This window comes from Hippoglossus hippoglossus, chromosome 16 (genome assembly GCF_009819705.1).
Source record: "Hippoglossus hippoglossus isolate fHipHip1 chromosome 16, fHipHip1.pri, whole genome shotgun sequence".
NCBI classification, from domain to species: domain Eukaryota; kingdom Metazoa; phylum Chordata; class Actinopteri; order Pleuronectiformes; family Pleuronectidae; genus Hippoglossus; species Hippoglossus hippoglossus.
The window spans coordinates 5,201,466-5,220,818 of NC_047166.1; the positions used below are offsets into that span (position 1 = coordinate 5,201,466).

At 40.1% G+C, this 19,353-nt stretch overlaps 3 protein-coding genes and 1 long non-coding RNA gene across 4 annotated transcripts in view; 3 read left to right on the top strand and 1 right to left on the bottom strand.

The window, feature by feature from the left end:
- The first annotated feature begins 364 nt into the window (after nucleotides 1-364).
- Nucleotides 365-19,353, top strand: part of LOC117777400 (hemicentin-1-like) — a 1,765,934-nt gene continuing 1,746,945 nt past the window's right edge. The window contains exons 1-4 of the mRNA XM_034612162.1: nucleotides 365-498; nucleotides 879-986; nucleotides 1,342-1,749; nucleotides 2,323-2,643. Coding sequence (XP_034468053.1) covers nucleotides 905-986; nucleotides 1,342-1,749; nucleotides 2,323-2,643 — 811 coding nt within the window. The 5' untranslated portion in view covers nucleotides 365-498; nucleotides 879-904. The remainder of the gene's footprint in view (nucleotides 499-878; nucleotides 987-1,341; nucleotides 1,750-2,322; nucleotides 2,644-19,353) is intronic.
- On the top strand, nucleotides 9,296-12,267 carry LOC117777465 (neurofilament light polypeptide-like). The gene is made up of 3 exons (XM_034612262.1): nucleotides 9,296-9,536; nucleotides 10,114-10,180; nucleotides 10,626-12,267. Exons 2-3 carry the CDS (start codon nucleotides 10,154-10,156, stop codon nucleotides 10,992-10,994), a joined length of 396 nt encoding a protein of 131 aa, XP_034468153.1. The 5' UTR covers nucleotides 9,296-9,536; nucleotides 10,114-10,153; the 3' UTR covers nucleotides 10,995-12,267.
- Nucleotides 9,644-10,194, bottom strand: LOC117777480. Its single transcript, XR_004616615.1, has 2 exons — nucleotides 10,082-10,194; nucleotides 9,644-10,004 (listed from the first exon to the last, which is right to left on the bottom strand). It is a non-coding gene; the product is annotated as an uncharacterized LOC117777480 (long non-coding RNA).
- On the top strand, nucleotides 14,854-15,914 carry LOC117777461 (interferon-inducible GTPase 5-like). Its single transcript, XM_034612257.1, has 3 exons — nucleotides 14,854-14,945; nucleotides 15,043-15,521; nucleotides 15,824-15,914. The coding sequence occupies exons 2-3, from the start codon at nucleotides 15,050-15,052 to the stop codon at nucleotides 15,853-15,855; spliced, it is 504 nt and encodes a 167-aa protein (XP_034468148.1). The 5' UTR covers nucleotides 14,854-14,945; nucleotides 15,043-15,049; the 3' UTR covers nucleotides 15,856-15,914.

Genomic DNA, 19,353 nt, shown 5'->3' on the forward strand with positions numbered 1-19,353 from the left:
ATTTCTGGGTTTGATATTGAGCTGAAATGTAATGTTATGCACTTGGAAGGAGGAAATGCTTAAAGCAGAGAGTTTCTGTTCAGTATCTTTGTGATGCACAACTCGACTATTACATGCAGATATTTGCCAGTAGCAGTGCACAGAATGTGCTGTGCGTGGTTGAAACATTTTTAAAGATGTGTTTCATTCAGTATTTAAAGCACAGTGTCACAGAATATACCACATGATGAAAAAAGTGCATGCACTGGTTTGTTGGTTTCTCAAGAAGATAAGACAACACATTTCCCTTTTTGTAAAATGTCACATTTTATTGAGTTATTCAGAGATAATGGTGGAAATTGGGTAAGTGTGTAAAAGCCTGTCGATGCGGAAAGGAAAAACATTTCTCGGCAGTGACTTCCTTAAACTGTTGAGTTTCATAATTTGGGGCGGAGACAGAAAAGCGACGAGAGCAATAGTCACTTCAGAGCAGAAACAGAGAGAGAGGGAGACAGAAAGGTAAAACACAACATTTAACTAATGCTTGACTTATATAATGATTTGAACTGTAAATGTTTATTTAACCGTCTTTTCCACATTCCTGGCTTTGCTGGTGAAGTGAAGGTGTGAGACTGTGCCGGAGAAAGAGTGAGGATATAGTGTTAAAAATAAACTGTACAGTTAATGGTTCACAGTTGGACAGGGGTCCTGAAACATGGCAAAAATTAGAGACATTTACAGATGTAAATCGATTCAGAGCTGCTGCTTGTTCTCGTAAAAGAGCAACTGCGTATCAATCTCGCAACAAAGGAAAATCCAAACCTGCAACATCCTTTTTTAAGATGATGATTTCGATGGTAGAGTTTCCTCTGGTTCCGTTACTGTATTTTCTGTGTCAGGTTTGTTGGAGGAAGAAGAAGAAGAGATGAACTTTCATCAAATCAGGATGTTTGTTCTCATCTGGGCGACTCTGCTTTTCTCCGTGAGAGTCAGCGATGCGGAAACAGGTATTCACTTTTTATTTTACTCATATGCCAACTTTATAGTTATGAAGAAAATAGGTAGAAATAGTTTGCCATTAAAAAAAATGTGCTACTGACAAGGTTATAATTTGGGATTAGGATTTCAACTATATATTTGTTTTCCAAAGATGTGGTTTAAGAAGTATTATACATTGAATATTGGAATTTCACTGTGTTGTGTTTGCTGACATCATTTTATATATATATATATATAACTGTGTAAAACAGACGGATTCACATGTTCTATTTTTTTTTAACTAGCCTTTCTTCTTATTTTTTTATATTTTAAAAGTTTAAATAATCTCTCTCCCTGTTTGTCTCTTCATGTTTGGATTAACAGGTTCTTCAGTGTTGGGGGAACCAGGTTGTCCGTTGAAAGACTACTGTAACACTCTAGTTGAAGGAGAAATAACAGCGGAGGCCGGACTCTGTGTCGTGATACCATGCTCCTTCACTGTTCCTGATCATATCCAAGTCTCACATATAGTTTGGTTTAAATGTGAACCGACTAAAGACAGATGTGGTGATGGAGACATGATTTTCCACACTAACACCTACAGCGATAAGGTTCAGTCGGAGTTTAAAGGACGAGTGTCACTGCTGGAGTCTGATGTGAGCCAGAAAAACTGCAGCATCGTCATCAATGACCTGAAGGCGTCGGACTCTGGAACATATCAACACAGAGTTGACACTGTACCGAGTAAAGGTTCATATACATTCCCCAAAAGAGCAAATGTCTCTGTTAAAGGTATGAACCATTCTGCTGTATGACATGTTTGGTGTATTGGGACCAGAGGCTGCAAATAAACATGAACGACACTTCTCCATTTCCTTCCGTTGTACAAAATATGTGTGATGCCACGTTGAGCTTTTGGTGTCAAAGTTTGCACAGTAGAGATGTTGGGGTGTAGAGTGATGTCAAAGTCCCGTCAGTACATGGGCTCAACCGATTGTAAGACCAATTAAGATGTTTCATCCCGTTACAGAGGCTAACATCAAAAAACGAATTGAAACCAAACTTTCTGAAGAATTTGCACTTTAACAAACATCAGTGTGATATGAACTCCTGGAAATGACAGAAACCATTGTTGTGAAAAGTTTATCTGAGGTGAAGTTTGAGGCATGGTTGATGACCTGTACTGCAGCCAACCACCAGAGGGTGATCTAGGGAATTTGGCTTCACTTTAGTGGAGCTGTCATGTCGTCCATCTTTATTCACAGTCTATGGGTGGGACCTAAAGTAATTTTGGCCTTTGTTTAGTGAATGAAGTGAATGACGACGTTCTCATCTGACTCCATTCATGAACTGGTCTCCCATCAGGTCTGAGTCAGAGGCCCACAGTGATGATTCCCCCTCTGACGGAAGGACGGCCGACCACACTGACCTGCACTGCTCCTGGTCTCTGCTCTGGATCTGAACCTACATTCACCTGGAGGTGGAGAGGAAGAGGAGAGAGCGACGCCTACCTCACAGGAAACATCACAGCCTTCAAAACTGAGAACGTGGCTGCGTTCGCCAAGAGAAGCAGCTCGACTCTGTCCTTTTCCCCTTCAGCTGAACATCACGGCACCAACATCACCTGCACGGTCATCTTCAAAGAAAACGTGAGCACAGAGGAGACGGCGACTCTGAATGTGACCTGTGAGTAGAAACTACTTCATTTCTGAGGGGCTGAATTCTACAACAGGAAACTTTGTGCTTTAACAACATTATATGACTGTGCAACGTGTGTTTTTGTATTGCAGATTACAAGGAAGTCAGAATAACCCAGAATGCAAATGTTAGTGAGGGCAAGACTCTGAATCTGACATGCAGTGTTGAAGGTTTCCCTCCATCGCTGATCACGTGGGCTAAAGTTTTTGACCAAAGCAGCAGAAATGGAACAGGAACAACTCTGCAGAACACCACATTCAGTGACTTGCTCTATTACACAGAAGGAAGAGGAACTGCCACTCTCTCTATCTTTAATGTCACAGCAGAGGATTCTGGACAGTACATTTGCACAGTGACACACATGAACAGGACCTGGAAGAAAAATGTCAACGTAACAGTGATCTGTAAGTACAACAACAACATATAATAATAATATTAATAATAATAATAATAATAATCGTATCAATATAGCACCTTTCAAAACAGCCGTTACAAGGTCAATAATGCGAAAACATCCAAGACAAGAAGCAAATTAAAACAATGCCGTTTGAAATCAAAGACAACGAATGAAATAATACAAAATCTACAATTAAATAACAGCAGATACAATTTTACAAAATTACTGCACACCCCTCACCTCATCCTCCCCTTTCAAACATGAGAGAGAACCTGTGGTAACCTTCAGTTTTCATAAAAACTGAAAATGTGTATTTTTTATTATACGCTGACAAATTCCCCCTGAACAACTTCCACAGCTTTATGAAATTCCTCAGGCACTAGCATCTCCCAGTGGTAGTATTTAAAAGTACACTGAGGCAGACTAGATGCATTCTCTCTCTCTCTCTCTCTCTCTCTCTCTCTCTCTCTTGTATCTACTGTATCTGTCTGTCTGTCTATCCATATTTTATCTGTGTTCTGCCTCTTTTTCTCATCATTATTTAAATTGTTTATTTTTAAATATTCCTCACAGACATGAGAGATCCAGTGATCACTGGAGACTTGGAAGTAAAGGAGGGAGATGTTCTGAATCTGACCTGCAGGGGCAACAGTTTCCCTCCATCTGTTGTAGCGTGGATTGAATTTGACTCCAGCACAAACCCGCCCAATGGAACCGACCTGAAGAACGACTCTGTTTCATCCACACTCGTCATCCCTAATGTGACTGCAGAACATTCAGGACATTACATCTGCACAGCACAACATCTGAACAGGACCGCGACTACAACTGCTGACGTAACGGTGACTTGTAAGTAGGCCGCCCTGGTGTTTCTGACGAGGAAGATTAGGTTCATCAGCGTTTTGTTCTCACGTTGCTTGTGTGCTCACAGGGTTTTCAAAGATCTTAAAAAGCTCTGACTGTGTGGTCCAGTCGGGGGTCCTGACCTGTGTGTGCATCAGTGAGGGGTTTCCTCTACCCACCATCAAATGGCTGCTGCTGGAGGACCAGACTGTGTACTCAGTCATTACCACAGTGTCAAACTACACTGTTAACAGCACCGTCATCGTGAAAGGCCGAAATGACAGCTCTGTCCAGTGTGTCAGCAGCAACGCAAATGGGGAAGCAAAAGAAAAATTCACCACCCGAATACAGCCAACTGAACTTAGCGGTAACTTCTGCTTCTGCTACTTTAGATCGCTGCCTGAGCACACAACTTCTGTTCAAACTATTTATTATCGTTCAGAAACACATCAGCATGTTTTTCTTTGTTTCCTTCTGATTGCAGATCAACCCGCAGAATTATTTAAAAGATGGTGGGGAACCATCATTGCCTTTTTGATCGGTTTTCTTCTCTCAGCCGTCGTTTTCTGTTTGGCAAAAAGATGCCACCGGTATTCATCCCATTCATTTATTTACACATTTTGTTTGTGGACAATATTTATACATACACATCTAAATTTTGAATACTTTTCTCTTCCAGAAAGAAACAGAAGAGCAGTGGAAATCGGTATGAGACTGTGGACATGGTGACTAATCATGAGGATCCACTGGTATTTATATTCTTTTATCTAATGTACTATAAAAGGTACATTCATTTAACATGAGTTTTCTTCAGAATTGTTCCCAGCAGAGGCGGATCTAGGATTTCTCTGAATTAGGGACCATGAAGGGGCCACGATTTACACAGAGGGGCCAATTATATGTCCAACATACATGCACAATTGCACAACATGTGATAGATAATAGCATGTTCCAAGTCTTGCTTCAAGACTCGACAGTGCTCTCATGAAACCAAATTTAAACTTACTAGATCCAGATTTTTATTTGGATCTGCACCAAACTGCACACACTCAGATGTGAATCCTGAATAAAAAAAAAAGCCTTATCTCTATGACTATGTTAGGGAAAGTGAAAAAATGACTGGATCCGCCTCCTGATCCGTACCAAACTTTAATGCAGTTCTTCCCTAACCTAAGTTTTGTGGTAAACTGTGCAGTAGTTTTTGTGTAATCCAGCTGAAACTTCTTTGATGGAAGTAATGAAAGAACTCAAGTTGTAGCAAAGAAGAATAGAGGATGGTTGTGACCCAATGAAAATACTTGAAAATGTAAATAACACAGAAATAGAAACTTTGGATTCCTGCTGCCAAATAAGTCCTTTAATTTACGTTGTACCTGACAGATACATAACGGACAAGCAGCAAAAGATGCCCAGACCCGCGGCCGAAAGAGAGCTGGGGCTGGATCTGTGGCAGCAGGGGCAAGAGCCCCTAAACTCGACAGTGGGCCACAAGACGTGGAGTACGCCAGCATCGATTTCTCACTGCTGAAAAGCAAGGGCCCCAGGGATGCAGCAAAGAAGCCAGAGACCACTGAGACGGATTATGCTGAAATCCAAAAACAAGTAAAAGAGGAAAGAGAAGATGGTGGTGCAGAGGAAGGTGAGGTGTTGGAGGAGGCCGGGATAGAGGAGGAGGAGGAGGAGACAAATCATTTTGTTCCAGAGGAGGATGAAGGGGGGGACATGGAAGTGTACTCCAACGTAAAGGATTTAATGGCAGAGATGTAAGGATTTAGATTTTTTGGAGTCGCTTGAGGATAAAGGATGGATACGAGATTCACAGCAAATTCAGCCTGTGATAAACCGACAAGACACAACACACCTCCTTACTTAAGGGGCATCTGCATCCGTTTAACTAAAGGTGGACTGGAAGTTGGGCAGAATATACTTATTCAAGTGTTATTGTGCTTTAGTGTCTTTGCTTTGTAGAAATACGTTGCCGCTAGACGTGCATTATGCAAATGTGGGACTTTGTGAGGTGTCATGTGACATCACGATGAAGTGGAAGTAACTGCCGGACTACTGACGAGGCGTTTCAGGTGTTGGTTGTCATGCGGTTACAGCTGGGCAGGAGGCCTCTGGGTAAAAGTTGCGACACGCGCTCGGAGAGGTTGACCAATCACAAAGGAGTGGACGTTTTGGGAGGCGGGCTTAGAGCTGTGGCTTTGTGGATGATCCAAGTATTTATCTGTTGTTGCTAATAAATATCAGCATTTTTGATGAATTCCTTTGTAATTTTGTCATAATGTTCCCCTGTGGTGAATTAACTTGGGTGATTCCTCAACTTTTTATCTGGCTATTTGTCCGATATTCTTGTTCATGATAGAATATCGCAAAACTGGTGACGTTCTGTTCTGTAAGAAATGTGAGCAGGTTACCATGCTAGACTATGATAGTGACTAGGTAAACATCGGCATGTTAGCATGCTAACATTTGATCTACAGCACATCACTTTTCCAGAGCTGCTAGTTAATGTCTTGTTTCATTTTAATTTTGAGTGTCTGCAGCAAAGAAACTCTAAAAAAAGGCTTTTTTTCAAGTCCACAGATCATTTGAAAGTTAGATCCCTGTTTGAAGTAGTTTCAGTATAAGTCCTCTATGGAGCTCAGTCTTTGTACAATATAATTGATCTGCACATCTTTCTCTTTTTTTATCACTCTGATTTGAAGTAAACAGTAAACATAAAAAGAGTTTGGTGCCCCAAAAAAAAACAACAGCAGAAAAGTTGTAGTTTCAGCTGCAGTAGTTTACAGATAATTTATACATCTTAATTTTAACTGCTTTTCTGAAAGGGTAATTAAATAAAATAATCTTTATTCAAAAGATAAACAGCAAACACAAAACATCTAATTCTATACCAAACAAAAAGTGAATTTTCAGTTGCAGCAGTTTTCACAATATTTTTTCACTTTTATTTTGTGGGCATTTACAGATCACTGCAATGTCTTTTAATCAATACATTTTAACTGCTTTTCTGAAACAGTAAAATTAAACGGGTAAATGGTGAACACAGAAATTCAAATTCAATACAACAAATATGTGAATTCCCAGTTCCTTTCATTTCCACAAAATTCTCGGCCCTTTACAGTTTAGCGTGACGCCTTTTAATTAAAACATTTTGAGTCCGTGTTTCTGGTCGAGCTGATGAAATGTCACAGCTCTTAAATGTTGATGCCCTTCTTCTTCTTCTACTTCCCCCTTTGAAAAATGTGCTGCAGGAACTAGACTCAGAGTGAGAAGTGTTTTTTTTTATTTTAACAGAAAACACATTTGATAATGTCTGAGTCTAAACCTTTGAGTTGTGAACAAAACCCTTAACTTATATTCTACAATATCTACAGGCGCTGTAAGAATTCAATAAGTCTTTAGTATGCAGGCATTTATTAACTGATAAGCACAGTCACAGTGCATCGCTAATGCAATAGTTACATCTTGTGTCTTGACAGGAAGGAAGTAAATACACTGATGTCATATTTGCATAATAAACCATTTAACCTTAGGAACCGTTGTACTTCTACAGTTATTTAACTGGCACTGCAGATATCAAGCGGTAATATAGACCGAGCACATCGCTCCATGTACGTATTGTGTCTGAATACACTACGATGGTTAGGCAGTAGAAGAGATGGCATCTTGAAGTTTCCTAAAGTATCTTAAGGTTTTTTAAATACTTATAGTACTTCATTTTTCAAAGTCTCATCCCTTTAAAGTCATCAACATTTCATGTTAGAGGGTTTGAAGCTGCACATGTGGATAAAATATACAATGTGACACTCTCGGACGAACGACAGAGGAAGTGATGGGCAGCAGAGCAGAGAGAAGCTTCCTGGAAACTTGTTGTAGTGTGAAGAGGGAAGGAGTAAGAGAGGAAGAGAGAGTCAGAGCTCAGATCACTGAAAACAGAAGAGACACAAAGAGGTAACGCTCCACATTTATCTTTCTTTTAAAGAATTCTTTGAAATTGTTAACGAAGGCTTTCTCTCTTTTCTATAGTTGATGTAATCACATGATTTTTTTAATTATTATTATGTCTGTACAATCCTTTGGGAAAGTTTAGGACTGAGGGAAGTTTTATTTCAAAGCAGTGAAAGTAAAGTTCATTTTAAAATACCAAATAAGTATTTAATCAGAAAATTATTAAAATAAAATATAAATATCCCGGGGACTCTGAAGCTCTGAAGAAGATGTCAAATTGGGAGCTGTTGGGTTTCTCTTTAAATATTTACAGTAGGTCTCAATCTTAAAATGTTATGATTTGGTGCTTAAAAGTCAATTGAATTTAATACCTTTTATTTTAGTTCATTCATTTGTTTGCCATGGATTTTGTGAAGCACTGTGTCACCTTGTTCACATAAGTGCTATACAAATAAAGTTATTATTATTTAAAGATGCACCTGCAGAATCACTACCCATGCAACATCCTGTATTCAAATCAATGCAGCTAAATCTAGTTTCTAATCCGGTTTCATCATGTGAACTTTTCATGTATTTGCTGTGAGCTGCTGCAGCGTTAATCCTCTGGAGAGACCGACCACCTCGAGCTCTGAATCAGGATGTTACTTCTCATCTCGGCGTCTCTGTTCTTGTCTGTGAGCATCAAAACTACAGGTAAAGATTGTAACTTCCAACATTTATCTTCTGAAGAGTATAATGTAAATATTTTCCAAAACAAATAGGGTTTTTGTATTTATTTTGATAGTTAAAATGAGAATGATCATATTTTCATCATTAGGAGGGGGTGGTGTTTTTAAGAATGGTTTAAATTGTGTGTAAAAATATGAAATTTCTTCTCTTACATATTAGACTCTATCATCATAATCCTTTTTATAAAAATCTCTTAAACTCGCTGAGACATTTTAAAGGTTCTCAGCCTCTAACTGGATGAAGGCAGGATTTATGAACTATACTGCAACCAGCCACCAGGGGGCGATTGAGATGCTTTGGCTTCACTCATTGGGAGCTGTCATGTCATCTATCTGTGATATGTGACCTGATCTGAGTGTTGAAGGTTTCTGTCCATAATTCACTCACAACACTGACCACACATGAACTGACAACAACCAGGAGCTGACAAATGTCCGCGCACAAAAAACGTATTTACCTTCCAGGTAAGGTAACATTTCGGCCACAGCTCCTTCTCCAGACTGCCTGATGGTCTAAAAATGGTTTGTGGGAGCTTCAGCTGATGTGCAGACATTTCTCATCTTCTTGGTTTCCTTTACCCACCATCACATGGCCACTGTTGAAAAACTACATTGTGCACTCAGGCGCTTCCGCGGTGCCGAACAGCACAGTCACCAACAAGACCACGCAGACTGAAAAAAACAAGACTTGCCCTGTGACCATTTGTGACAGCAACAGGGAAGCAAATTACACCACCTTACAGAGTGAGTGCTTACCGACACTTCTAGAATCTAATTGTGTGGATTTTGTGTTTTCACGAAGAGACGACGTTGACCACACAGTTAATTTTCTCCTTTTTTATTCCAGATCTACTCAAAAATGTGTGGTGCACTGTTCAGCAGCCACAAGTCTACATTGCATTTCTGACTGGGATTCTTCTTTCAGCAACCGTCTACTGTTTGGCTAGACCATGCACAAGGTTCAACTTTGAACTTCCATATACTTCAGTTACAGTTTTGTAGTTTTTTGACATTCATGCATTTTTTCCCTCCATTTTCAACAAGAATTTCAGACGACTTTACAATCTTCTAGATCAAAATAAAGTAGAGTTAGACCATAAAGGATAGTTTTGTTATTTTAGCATGTTTAAGCATATTTACTGCAAATCATAAATACTTAAATGTTCAAATATGATGTGTTCCATCCATTTACTTTTAAATACATGTAGCAAACATGATCAGCTTTCAGAGATTAGAGACAAAATCATGTCTGCTATCGGCTTTTTTATTGTTATAACATTGTTCATCAAACATAGATTTTAAAACCAATCTGAACCTGCCAATGCATTGTATTGTATCATTGTTTCTTTAAGCCACTGTAAAGGACTGTTGTGATGAAAACACCTGATTCAAATATAGATTATAACGAAGTTTACTCGTATTTCGATCTGAACCATTCAAAATCCTACGTTTAATCCTTTTAGACATCTGTTTTAAAAACAAAACAGTTTTGTTATTTGTTTACATTTTTCACTGTTTGATTACATTTTTCTCCAGAAAAAAGAGGAGATCTGAAAATTTGGCTGAGAACGTGGAGATGGTGACCACTGAATCAGGCGCACTGGTATGTTTATGATTCATTTGTAACCCAGCATGTTAAGATACATTAGTAAAATGATATTCAATCATATTGAGGCTCATAATTTTAATTTGAGTTATTGATTGAAAAGGTTTAAATGCTTTAATGTTCAGGAAACACATCACTCTCCTCATTTTGTCCATTGCTGCAGCTCCTCTTTTCAGCCTCTGTCTGGAACAGTTTTAGCTCCTGTCTCTTTAAGACCCTCCTCTCTGATTGGCCGGCTGGCACATGCTGTTGTGATTGGTCAACTGCTTCCAGCTCCTTCCACAATATGTCGGCCTCAACTCTTGCTTTATCAGGCTTTTGGGCCATTTGCTATAAATAATGATCGACAATGGGACCGCTCGTTGATCGCCCCCTGGTGGCTGGCTGCAGTATGTGTGATATATAGCAAATTACTTATTCATTATTACATCATATATGACAGATCGATGATGGCCAAGCAGTGGAATTCCACAACGATACTCATGACCAGGCTGCTGAGGCTGCTGGGACATCAGCGCCTGATGGAGACCAGGAACTCAAAGAGGTGGAGTACTCCAACATCATGTTCGGCGCGTCACGGTGCAGTCTCACAGAGGCCAGGGACGCTCAAGACCCCACAGAGACAGAGTACGCTGAAATTAAGAAAGGCGCACCGGAGGAGAGACAAGACGATGGAGGCGAGGGAGGTGAAGTGTTGGAGGACAACAGAGAGGGGGAGGAGGAGATGCTAGAGGAAGAGATGGAGACGGGACTGACTGTGTCAGCAGAGGAGGAAGGTGAGGATGGGGAGGTGTATTCTAAAGTGCCTTAAAGTAGAGAACGAGAGGAAGCCGGGGGCAGTACAGAAGTACATGTTCAGATATAATGTGTTGTGTTACGATAATGGCTGATTGTGCGTGCTTGTGTGTTTATGAGTCTGATGACAAATCTTTTTAGAAAAATGACACAAGTAAAATGGCAAAGACCGATTTATCGAAAGGCCAAAATAAGATTTTCACAGACATATTGTTTATTTACAGCTATTTATACCAAAGTTCAGGGTTAAACTGTAAAATATCAAACCTCAATGACATTTCTCTTTCATGAGGGTTTGATAAGGAACATTCTTGGTTTTTAAGACATACATTTGGTTGTAATTACTTCTAAGTAAACTGAAAGTTAATGTGTAGTTACCATGAAGACAGTGATGTAGCTTATTCACCTGGATTTCTTTTGTTCAAATGTTTTTGTTGTACACCCGTGTTCATGGGGAAGTTGACTGTGTCTGAAACATACTGTAAATATCTGCTGACGGCCAGTGCGCTTCATGCTTCATAATGTCAGTATGTGAATTCAACGCAAACTGAAATTCATTGAATAGCTAGAGTTTTCACCGCTTGAGCCTTTTCCCTTCTCTATGCTCCTTGGAAGTAGATGAATTTGTTCATGAAATTCCTTCTCTGATAAGAGATCTTCATAAATTCAGTTGAATGATTTTAAAATGTTGAACTCTCTTGTCTTTTATTGGTAATACTCTATATCTGTGCCCCAGTTTTTACCTGTCTCTCAATTAAAAGGACATTTATTCTCTTTGTTCTCAGTCATACTCTGGTCACACCGCTTCAGTGCGCTTTAAATTAAAGATGTTGCAATTGTGGTCCAGTACTGTAGGAAATTGTGAGAACAGGAAGTTTCCCACCATACGAGTATTTACCAACTTTGCTGACAACTGTTCCTTCAGACAAGTGCAATCTGCAAATACAGATCTGTTTTTTAAGAGGTGCTGAAAAAAACCCACACACGATGAAAGCAGATACTTTGCAATTTTTTGTGTATTTAAAGCAGTTTTTATACACTTAAATAAACTTATTTTCTTTGACCATCTGTAGTTAACCTGCAGATTTTGGATTAGACCGTTCTACAGATCACTGATTGTTGGGTTCGTCCCATCTTGCAGAGTTTCTGGAGAATTGCAAAAACTTATAGAGATGAGCATCTGCACATAGAAGATACACTGGTTGGTGTGTTTCTTTGTGCAACTGACATAAACTTCCCCTTTTTTCTAAATATCATTTCATATTCATTAAAGTGGTACACAAAAACAATAGCAATATTTTCCTGTGCCCTAATTTGTCAGTGTTGAACGTGTGAGTTCCCAGAAGGACATACAGTATGATGGTATAGATAATAACTGTCTGACGAGAGGAGCAACAGAACTCAGCGTGAAATGTCTCTGCTTGAAAAGGAAGAGGGGCCTGATGTTCAGAACTTCTCAGGGACCCAGAATAGGGCCCTGGGGAACAGTGGTAGTCAAATCTAGTCAAACATCTTTAATAGGTGAACATGGAAGATCTGTGCAGCTGCTTCTGAAGCTGTGTGATCAACCAAACTTCCTGTGTATCTTTCTTTCTTTCTCTCTGCTGAGGGAGAGCCGAGAATGTCCGCACAAATGGGGCCGGACTTCCTCAGACGTTTGCCTTTCACATATGAACAATCAAGCAGGAGATTCTTTGGTCAGGCGCATTCACAAAAACACGATCCTCCATTGAGTTTCCGGGAAAATCTGCAGAGTTAAGCGCATGTCAGAAAGCAGCTGTGGAGGAGGCAGGGTTTATGACGTATTTACTGCAGCCAGCCACCAGGGGGCGATGTAGCAACTTTACAGTGACAACAAGGAATCACTGCATCCTGATGCCACAGTTAGTTACAGTGTTGCTTTTTCTCTTGCATGTATTTAATAAAACATTTATCATGAGTGAACCAGAGTGAATAAAAAAAAAATCCTCCTATCTTTCTGTTTTTGAAATTAGCTTTTAGTCTAGAAAGATTTTTTAACTTCACGTTACGGTCTTCTGCTGTGTGAGAGGATGTGAAGATTAAAAGGATTGGAACACAGGTGTCAGGTGGTTTGTGGGTCACAGAGAGTAAAACCACTTTCCTGAACTGCGTTAATATTACTTTGTTCCTCTTTATTCTACCTTTTGAAAATATCTGCAGGGAAACTAAAAAAACTAAAAAAAACAGCTTTCACAGTAAATGAAAATAAAACTTTCATATTGCTGATTGTGGTATCGAGGTGTGGTTTTACTGAGACAACAACTTATTATGGTCTTAGTTTCATTAATTCAAAAATAAATGTTGCTTCAACACGAACGATGCTTCATTAAAAAACTAAATGTATAATTATAATTTTTATTTAGGTTTTAATTTGTATTTTGTTTGCATTCTTGAAGGCTTATACATGCAAGCCAGTAGCTTTACATTCACACAGAGTGGGCATGGATGTGCTCAAGGTGATTGTTGGATTAAGGAGCTAAAAGGATTATCATGTTCCACTGGCTGGACGAACACCTTAAATAGATCCACCCGACGCCATCAGTGCTGCAAAGCTGCAGAAGAATCAGCATCAGACGACCGGGAACACAGATTTCAGCCAGAGGGTTTCTTCTACCTCACACTGTGTAGGTGAGTGTGTTGTCTTGAATTGAAATACTGACTGACAGCTCTGCATATTTACAGTTTCAGTTTAGGATGAATCAAATGGACATTATCTTGTGATGCATTTCTTTTAATGGACCATGTAAACTTTAGATTTACTTGAGTTAAAAAATAAATAAAATAAACTGAACTATACTATGATGATGTAAAATCCTCCATTACTATATCCTGAATTTAAACTCTTGAGTATCCAAAGAAAAAGTACAAATTCTGCAGTGGTACATTCTGTGACATTAGGATATTATTAGACAAGTATTTTAGTGGATATGGAGCTAATTAATTTACTTCAGATGAAGGAATTTGTCTGGATCATGTCTCCTGAGACATGTGAAGGGTCATAAGTTGTAGAGAGGAAGTGTAATTAAAAAACAAGTAATGCACAGTTCTGTAGTATATTTACATGTTTACTTTCCACCACTAATAGTACTGCTTAAGAATATAATATTAATATATTATTATTATTTTACTTTTTAGTTCAGGTTTCCTCTCAGTTAATGCTTTATCATTACTACTGCAAAGACACTTGTTTTATCTATTGTTACCAGGGCCAGTTGTAAACGTGCCTGTTCGATTTGCCACAGCAACTAAAGGCCGACTGTGGGACTCAGTCCACAGAACCGTTGATGGGTCCCAGTCGCCTCTGCTGCAGAGCGCTGGTCGCCTGTTTATTCAAAGCTTATCAGCCTATTATTGAACGTATTGCGTTTCCAAATCACGCAAAATTCCACACTGCACTTCCTTGGGCCCTTAACAATGCACATGTCACGTGAGAAGCCGATAAGATGAACGCTTCTCGAGATATGAAAGTCACAGAACAACAGACTAAATAGATAGAGAGAGATTAGTGGAATTAGTCGATAGATGATAGATAGTATCCATCATATCTGTTCTTTATCAAAGGACCAGTTGTGACTCTTCTAATAATTCACTCTGTGTCTCTCTGCAGAAATGGCTGATGTTTTCAAAGGCCTGAGCTTCCTTGAGACCCTGAAAGAATCCATAGACAGCAATAAGTTATCAGATGTCAGGGACGCGGTGGAAGATCTCTTGATCAGTAGGATCAACTTGGCTGTGGTGGGAAACCGCGGTGATGGAAAAGACTCCTTCATCAACTCCCTCCGTGGCCTCGGACCTGGGGATGAGGGGGCGGCTCCTGCTTCGACCCCCGTGGCCTCAGAGGACGTGGCAGGCTACCCTGACCCTAAACACCCTGACTTTCGCCTGTGGGATCTGCCGCCTGTGCCCGACACCTCCCCATTCGAACCTGAGGGATACATGGATAGAGTTAAATTCCTCCGCTACAACGCTGTCTTCATGGCATTCACACATACGCCCCATCCCAACAGTGTGCAGGTGTTCTTGGAAGCCCGCTCACTGCAGAGACAAACGATGTACTGGGTTCTCTTAGCTTCGGTGGGAGATCCAGAGAAGAACCTGGCAGAGAAGAGGAAAGCCAGTCTGGAAACACTGAGGTCGCAGGGTGTGACGCAGCCTAAAGTCTACGTGGTCAGACCCTCCACCCTGGAGAAGTCTGACTTCCCTGGTCTGTTGGACGACTTGGGCAAAGACCTTCCAGAGATCCGAGCCCAAGCCCTTCTCTTGGCTCTCCCAACGCTCACCTCAGCCCTGGTCACCCAGAAAAAGGAGGCCTTCAAAGCTCTGGTATGGGCCGCTGCGTCGCTATCTGGTGGGATGTCTGCCATTCCCGTCCCCCTGGTGGCTTCTATGGTGGACTCGAGTGTAGCGGTGCGGATCCTGACGAAAGCACAGTTATCTCTGTGCCTGGATGACAAATCAGTCGAGCGACTGGCCCGACAGCGAGGCGTGGAACCCCCGAGACTTAAAGGGCTGCGGACTTGTGCGCTGTCAGGGGAGGTTACCAAAGGGGAAGTGAAGCGGCGGCTGGCGGCGGCAGAACAGGACTTGGCCACGGTGTCATCAAAGCTGGTGGAGATGGCCATGCCCAGACACGCCCGTTATGCCAGCCGCTCCTTCACCGCCATGCTGCAAGCTCTGAACGGCGCCATTGATGAAATGGCGGCCGATGCCGAGAAGATCGTGGCTGCAGCTCTCGGGGAGGGGGAGTGAAATGCTTTTCTCTTTGTGCGATGTTTCCTGTTCACGTGTTGTTCACGTGCACTTTTATGTTTATTCAACTCTTCACAAACCCTTTTGATACGTTTTCACATTGTTAGATGAAGTTTTAAATAGAGACACTGTAAATACTATGTGAGCATAAATTCTCCAAATAAATATGTAGTACTGAAAACTGCTCTGTGCCTGTTAACAAGACTTCACCACAAACAACAACAAAAAGAGGAAGTGGGAGGAAGTGCATCTGGGTGCAAATACTGTGAGATGCTGCGAACGCTATCGCTGTAATCAGAACACCTACAAGAAGCTGTTTTCTGGCTTGCATGATAGGGGATGCTAAATATTTTTTTGCACCCCCTTTCAAAGTGTGGAAACTTCCTTTTTCTGTAAAGTCTCATTCTCGGAATGAGGCTGTGTGTGACAGACTGATACAAGTGGGTCCTCTGAGGTAAGAACAAGCTTCTATGGTTATTTATCTAACTATTATAATAAAATATAGTGCTTCAGAAGTTTTGTTCACAGTATATACACTGATTACATAATTTAAAACCCTTTTTCTTCCATTCAGTTGAAATACTTTTTTCCAAATGAAAACTCAAACATCAGTTTCAGATGTCGTAGTTCCCTGAAGACTGAGATGAACCCAAAGAGCCAGATATGACTTTTGGAAAATTTGAATTTAAAAAAGACACTGTTATGTTTGCAGTCAAAGTATTTTATATGTGTTCTGGGGTTTCTTTGAATAAAAGTGATTTGAACAAGTAGCTAATGTCAAATAAAATTAAAAAAGAAAACAGAAAACAAACTATATTTTAGTTATTAAAGGAAAAAAAGAAACTGAACTCTGGGATTAACAAAAACATGTGGCCCAAATATTCCATTTTAAAATAATTATTTTAATTTCCTTTAATAAATGACAAATTCTGCGTAGAGGTGAGATGACTTTTGTGTTTTCAAACCACAATTTCACAACCATCTTGATATGAGGAACAAAACAAAGACAACTCTAACTGTCAGTAAAAGAAATGAAGAGAGGAAGAAATAAATTCTGAGACAAGCTGCAAAGAACATTGATCACACATTTTACATTAAAAAGAAAAAGTTCTGTGATCTTATGATGTTTTTATCCACTTTTCAGTTTTTATTTGTTTCAGAAATCCAGTTGTAGTCCCACATGAGATGGAGGCTCAGACAGTCACGTGGGTGGTTTTTCTGACCCTGATAAAACGTATGGATTTTATTTCTCCACTTTGAAAACAATGGTTTTTATTTTTTTTTTAATTAAAGATTAACTCACTTCTCCACTTGTGTTTTCACCGACAGATGTTTCTACAAGTCCCTTTAAACTAGAACCTGGTTGGCTGCTGGCTACTGAGGGATCCTGCTCTGAAATTAAATGCCAAGTCACAAGAGATGTTGATGATCCTGATGCATACTGGTTTTGGATGAAAGATAGACGATGGGTCGACAGTGAAAAAGACTTTACATCCACTGTCATTTACAGCACAAACAACTCGACACGTCCGGTCAGTCCTGACTTTGTAAACAGAGTGAAATACATCGGTTCTTCATCTTCAAGTTGGAGGAATAATTACTGGTCGAAGCCACTGTGCAGTATTTTGATCTGTGACCTGAGAAGAAATGACAGCGGAAAGTATTCTTTGAGATTCGTAGGGAAGTTAAAATGGTCATCTGAAGAAGTGACCCTCAACGTTACCGGTATGTATAATAAAAATCTGAATATTAAAATACATTTCAGAATATACATAACATTACAATTAGTGGACAAATGTGTCCTTCGTGCCCCGAGCAAAGAAATTCATTAATTAATAAGCAAACATACGTGAAAAATTTACATTTAAACAAACACCAGTGATAAAAACTACAGAATCCATCTTTGAGATAATTTTAGTTGATGTGTATTTTGACTTTTTAGTTTGGTCCATGTCCCATTCACTAAAATTCAGGAGGTGAGATTTATACCACAGTCAGGCACCAGGTGGCTTCACCTTTAAAAATCAATGTTTCTATTATAATAACATCTTCTCAGTGACACTGTACAATAAGACTTTAGCTGTTGTGTAGACGCATCATCACATTTCTCTTGCTTTCATATTCTCAGTAAACCGATGCCCGCTCACTTTTGAGGGACCAGCTGTCGTGGTGGAGTCCGACGAGGTCACACTCACATGCTCCACTTCAAGTTCATGTCCTTCAAACCCTCACATTCAAGATGTGACTCAGATCGACCGGACACAGGCCACAGACTTTCATCAAGATAAGGAAAGAACCACCTTCAGCTTTAGAGCCAGCAGGGAGGATGACGGGAGGGTGTTTTCATGCCAAACACAGGACAACACGGACAAATATTTGATCCAGAATATTACAGTCACTGTTAAATGTAAGTTGATGAATTCATTTTATTGATGTTCTATCTTTTAGGTAATACACCCTGCTGTTATGATCATTATTATTATTATTCTAAGAAGTCTGCTGGTTCGAATCCCAACTTTGCTGTGATCTTTCTGTTAAGTTTGTATGTTCTCCCCGTCTGCATGAGTTCTCTCCCAGTACTCCAGCTTCGCCCCACAGTCCAAAGACATGCAGATTAGGATGAAGTTCATTGGAAACTCTAAATTGTGTGAATGGATATTTGTCTCTGGATGTCGGCCCTGTGATACGCTGGAGACCTCTCAGAGCCAGAGTCAGCTGGGGATTGGCTCCATCCTCCCACAACCCTCAAATGTCCACCAGTGTCACCAGACTGCTCGTGGCGTGTCTGTGATTTTCAGTCATTTGACCTCTTTCCCATTCGTGTATTGATTTAATTTGAATTCTGAACTAAAATCTTCTGCATAGTATTCACATTATTACATTCTTAGTGGACCGTCACTCACATAGCAAGTGTCTTGGTCCAGATTTGTCCTGGGCCACGAGAAGACCAGACGTGCCGGATCAATGAAAATGAATCATGTTACAGATGCAGCGCCTCAAACCTCATTTATTGGAAGAAAAACAATAAAATCATAATGTTCCTTCTTTAAAGAAGATTCTGCTTCCTCTCTACAGACCCGCCCACTGAACCTAAACTGTCTATGTGGTCTGAGGTCACAGAAGGTCAGACCATCTTCGTCAGCTGCACTGTTGAAAGTTCCCCACAGTCAAATCTCACCTTGAAGAGGATCAACACAAATCATCAGTCTTTAATAATCACCAAAAATAATCTTTATTCACGACCCATCAACTCTCTCTACCACACGTTTACTGTGACTTCAGCCGACGCTGGCTGGTACGTCTGCCGTGCCCAGAACAGTGAGGGCTCAAAGGACAGCAAGCAGAAGAAGTTGGTGGTGAAATGTGAGTGTTTCAGCTGCGGCTGTTTTTTTCAACCAAACAGATCAAACCAAATCTTCCTTTAAAAAATCTTTCTATGAAAAAGTAGCTTTTCTCATGTATTTTTCTATTAACTATTACTTCTGACAGTTGAAACAATAGCACCTGAGAAATGAATGACCTAAAGTAAATGTGTCTATTTGATTAAGAACTGTAGAGCTTAGAAAATATCAATAAACTACCAGACCCTATATGAAGTCATTTAA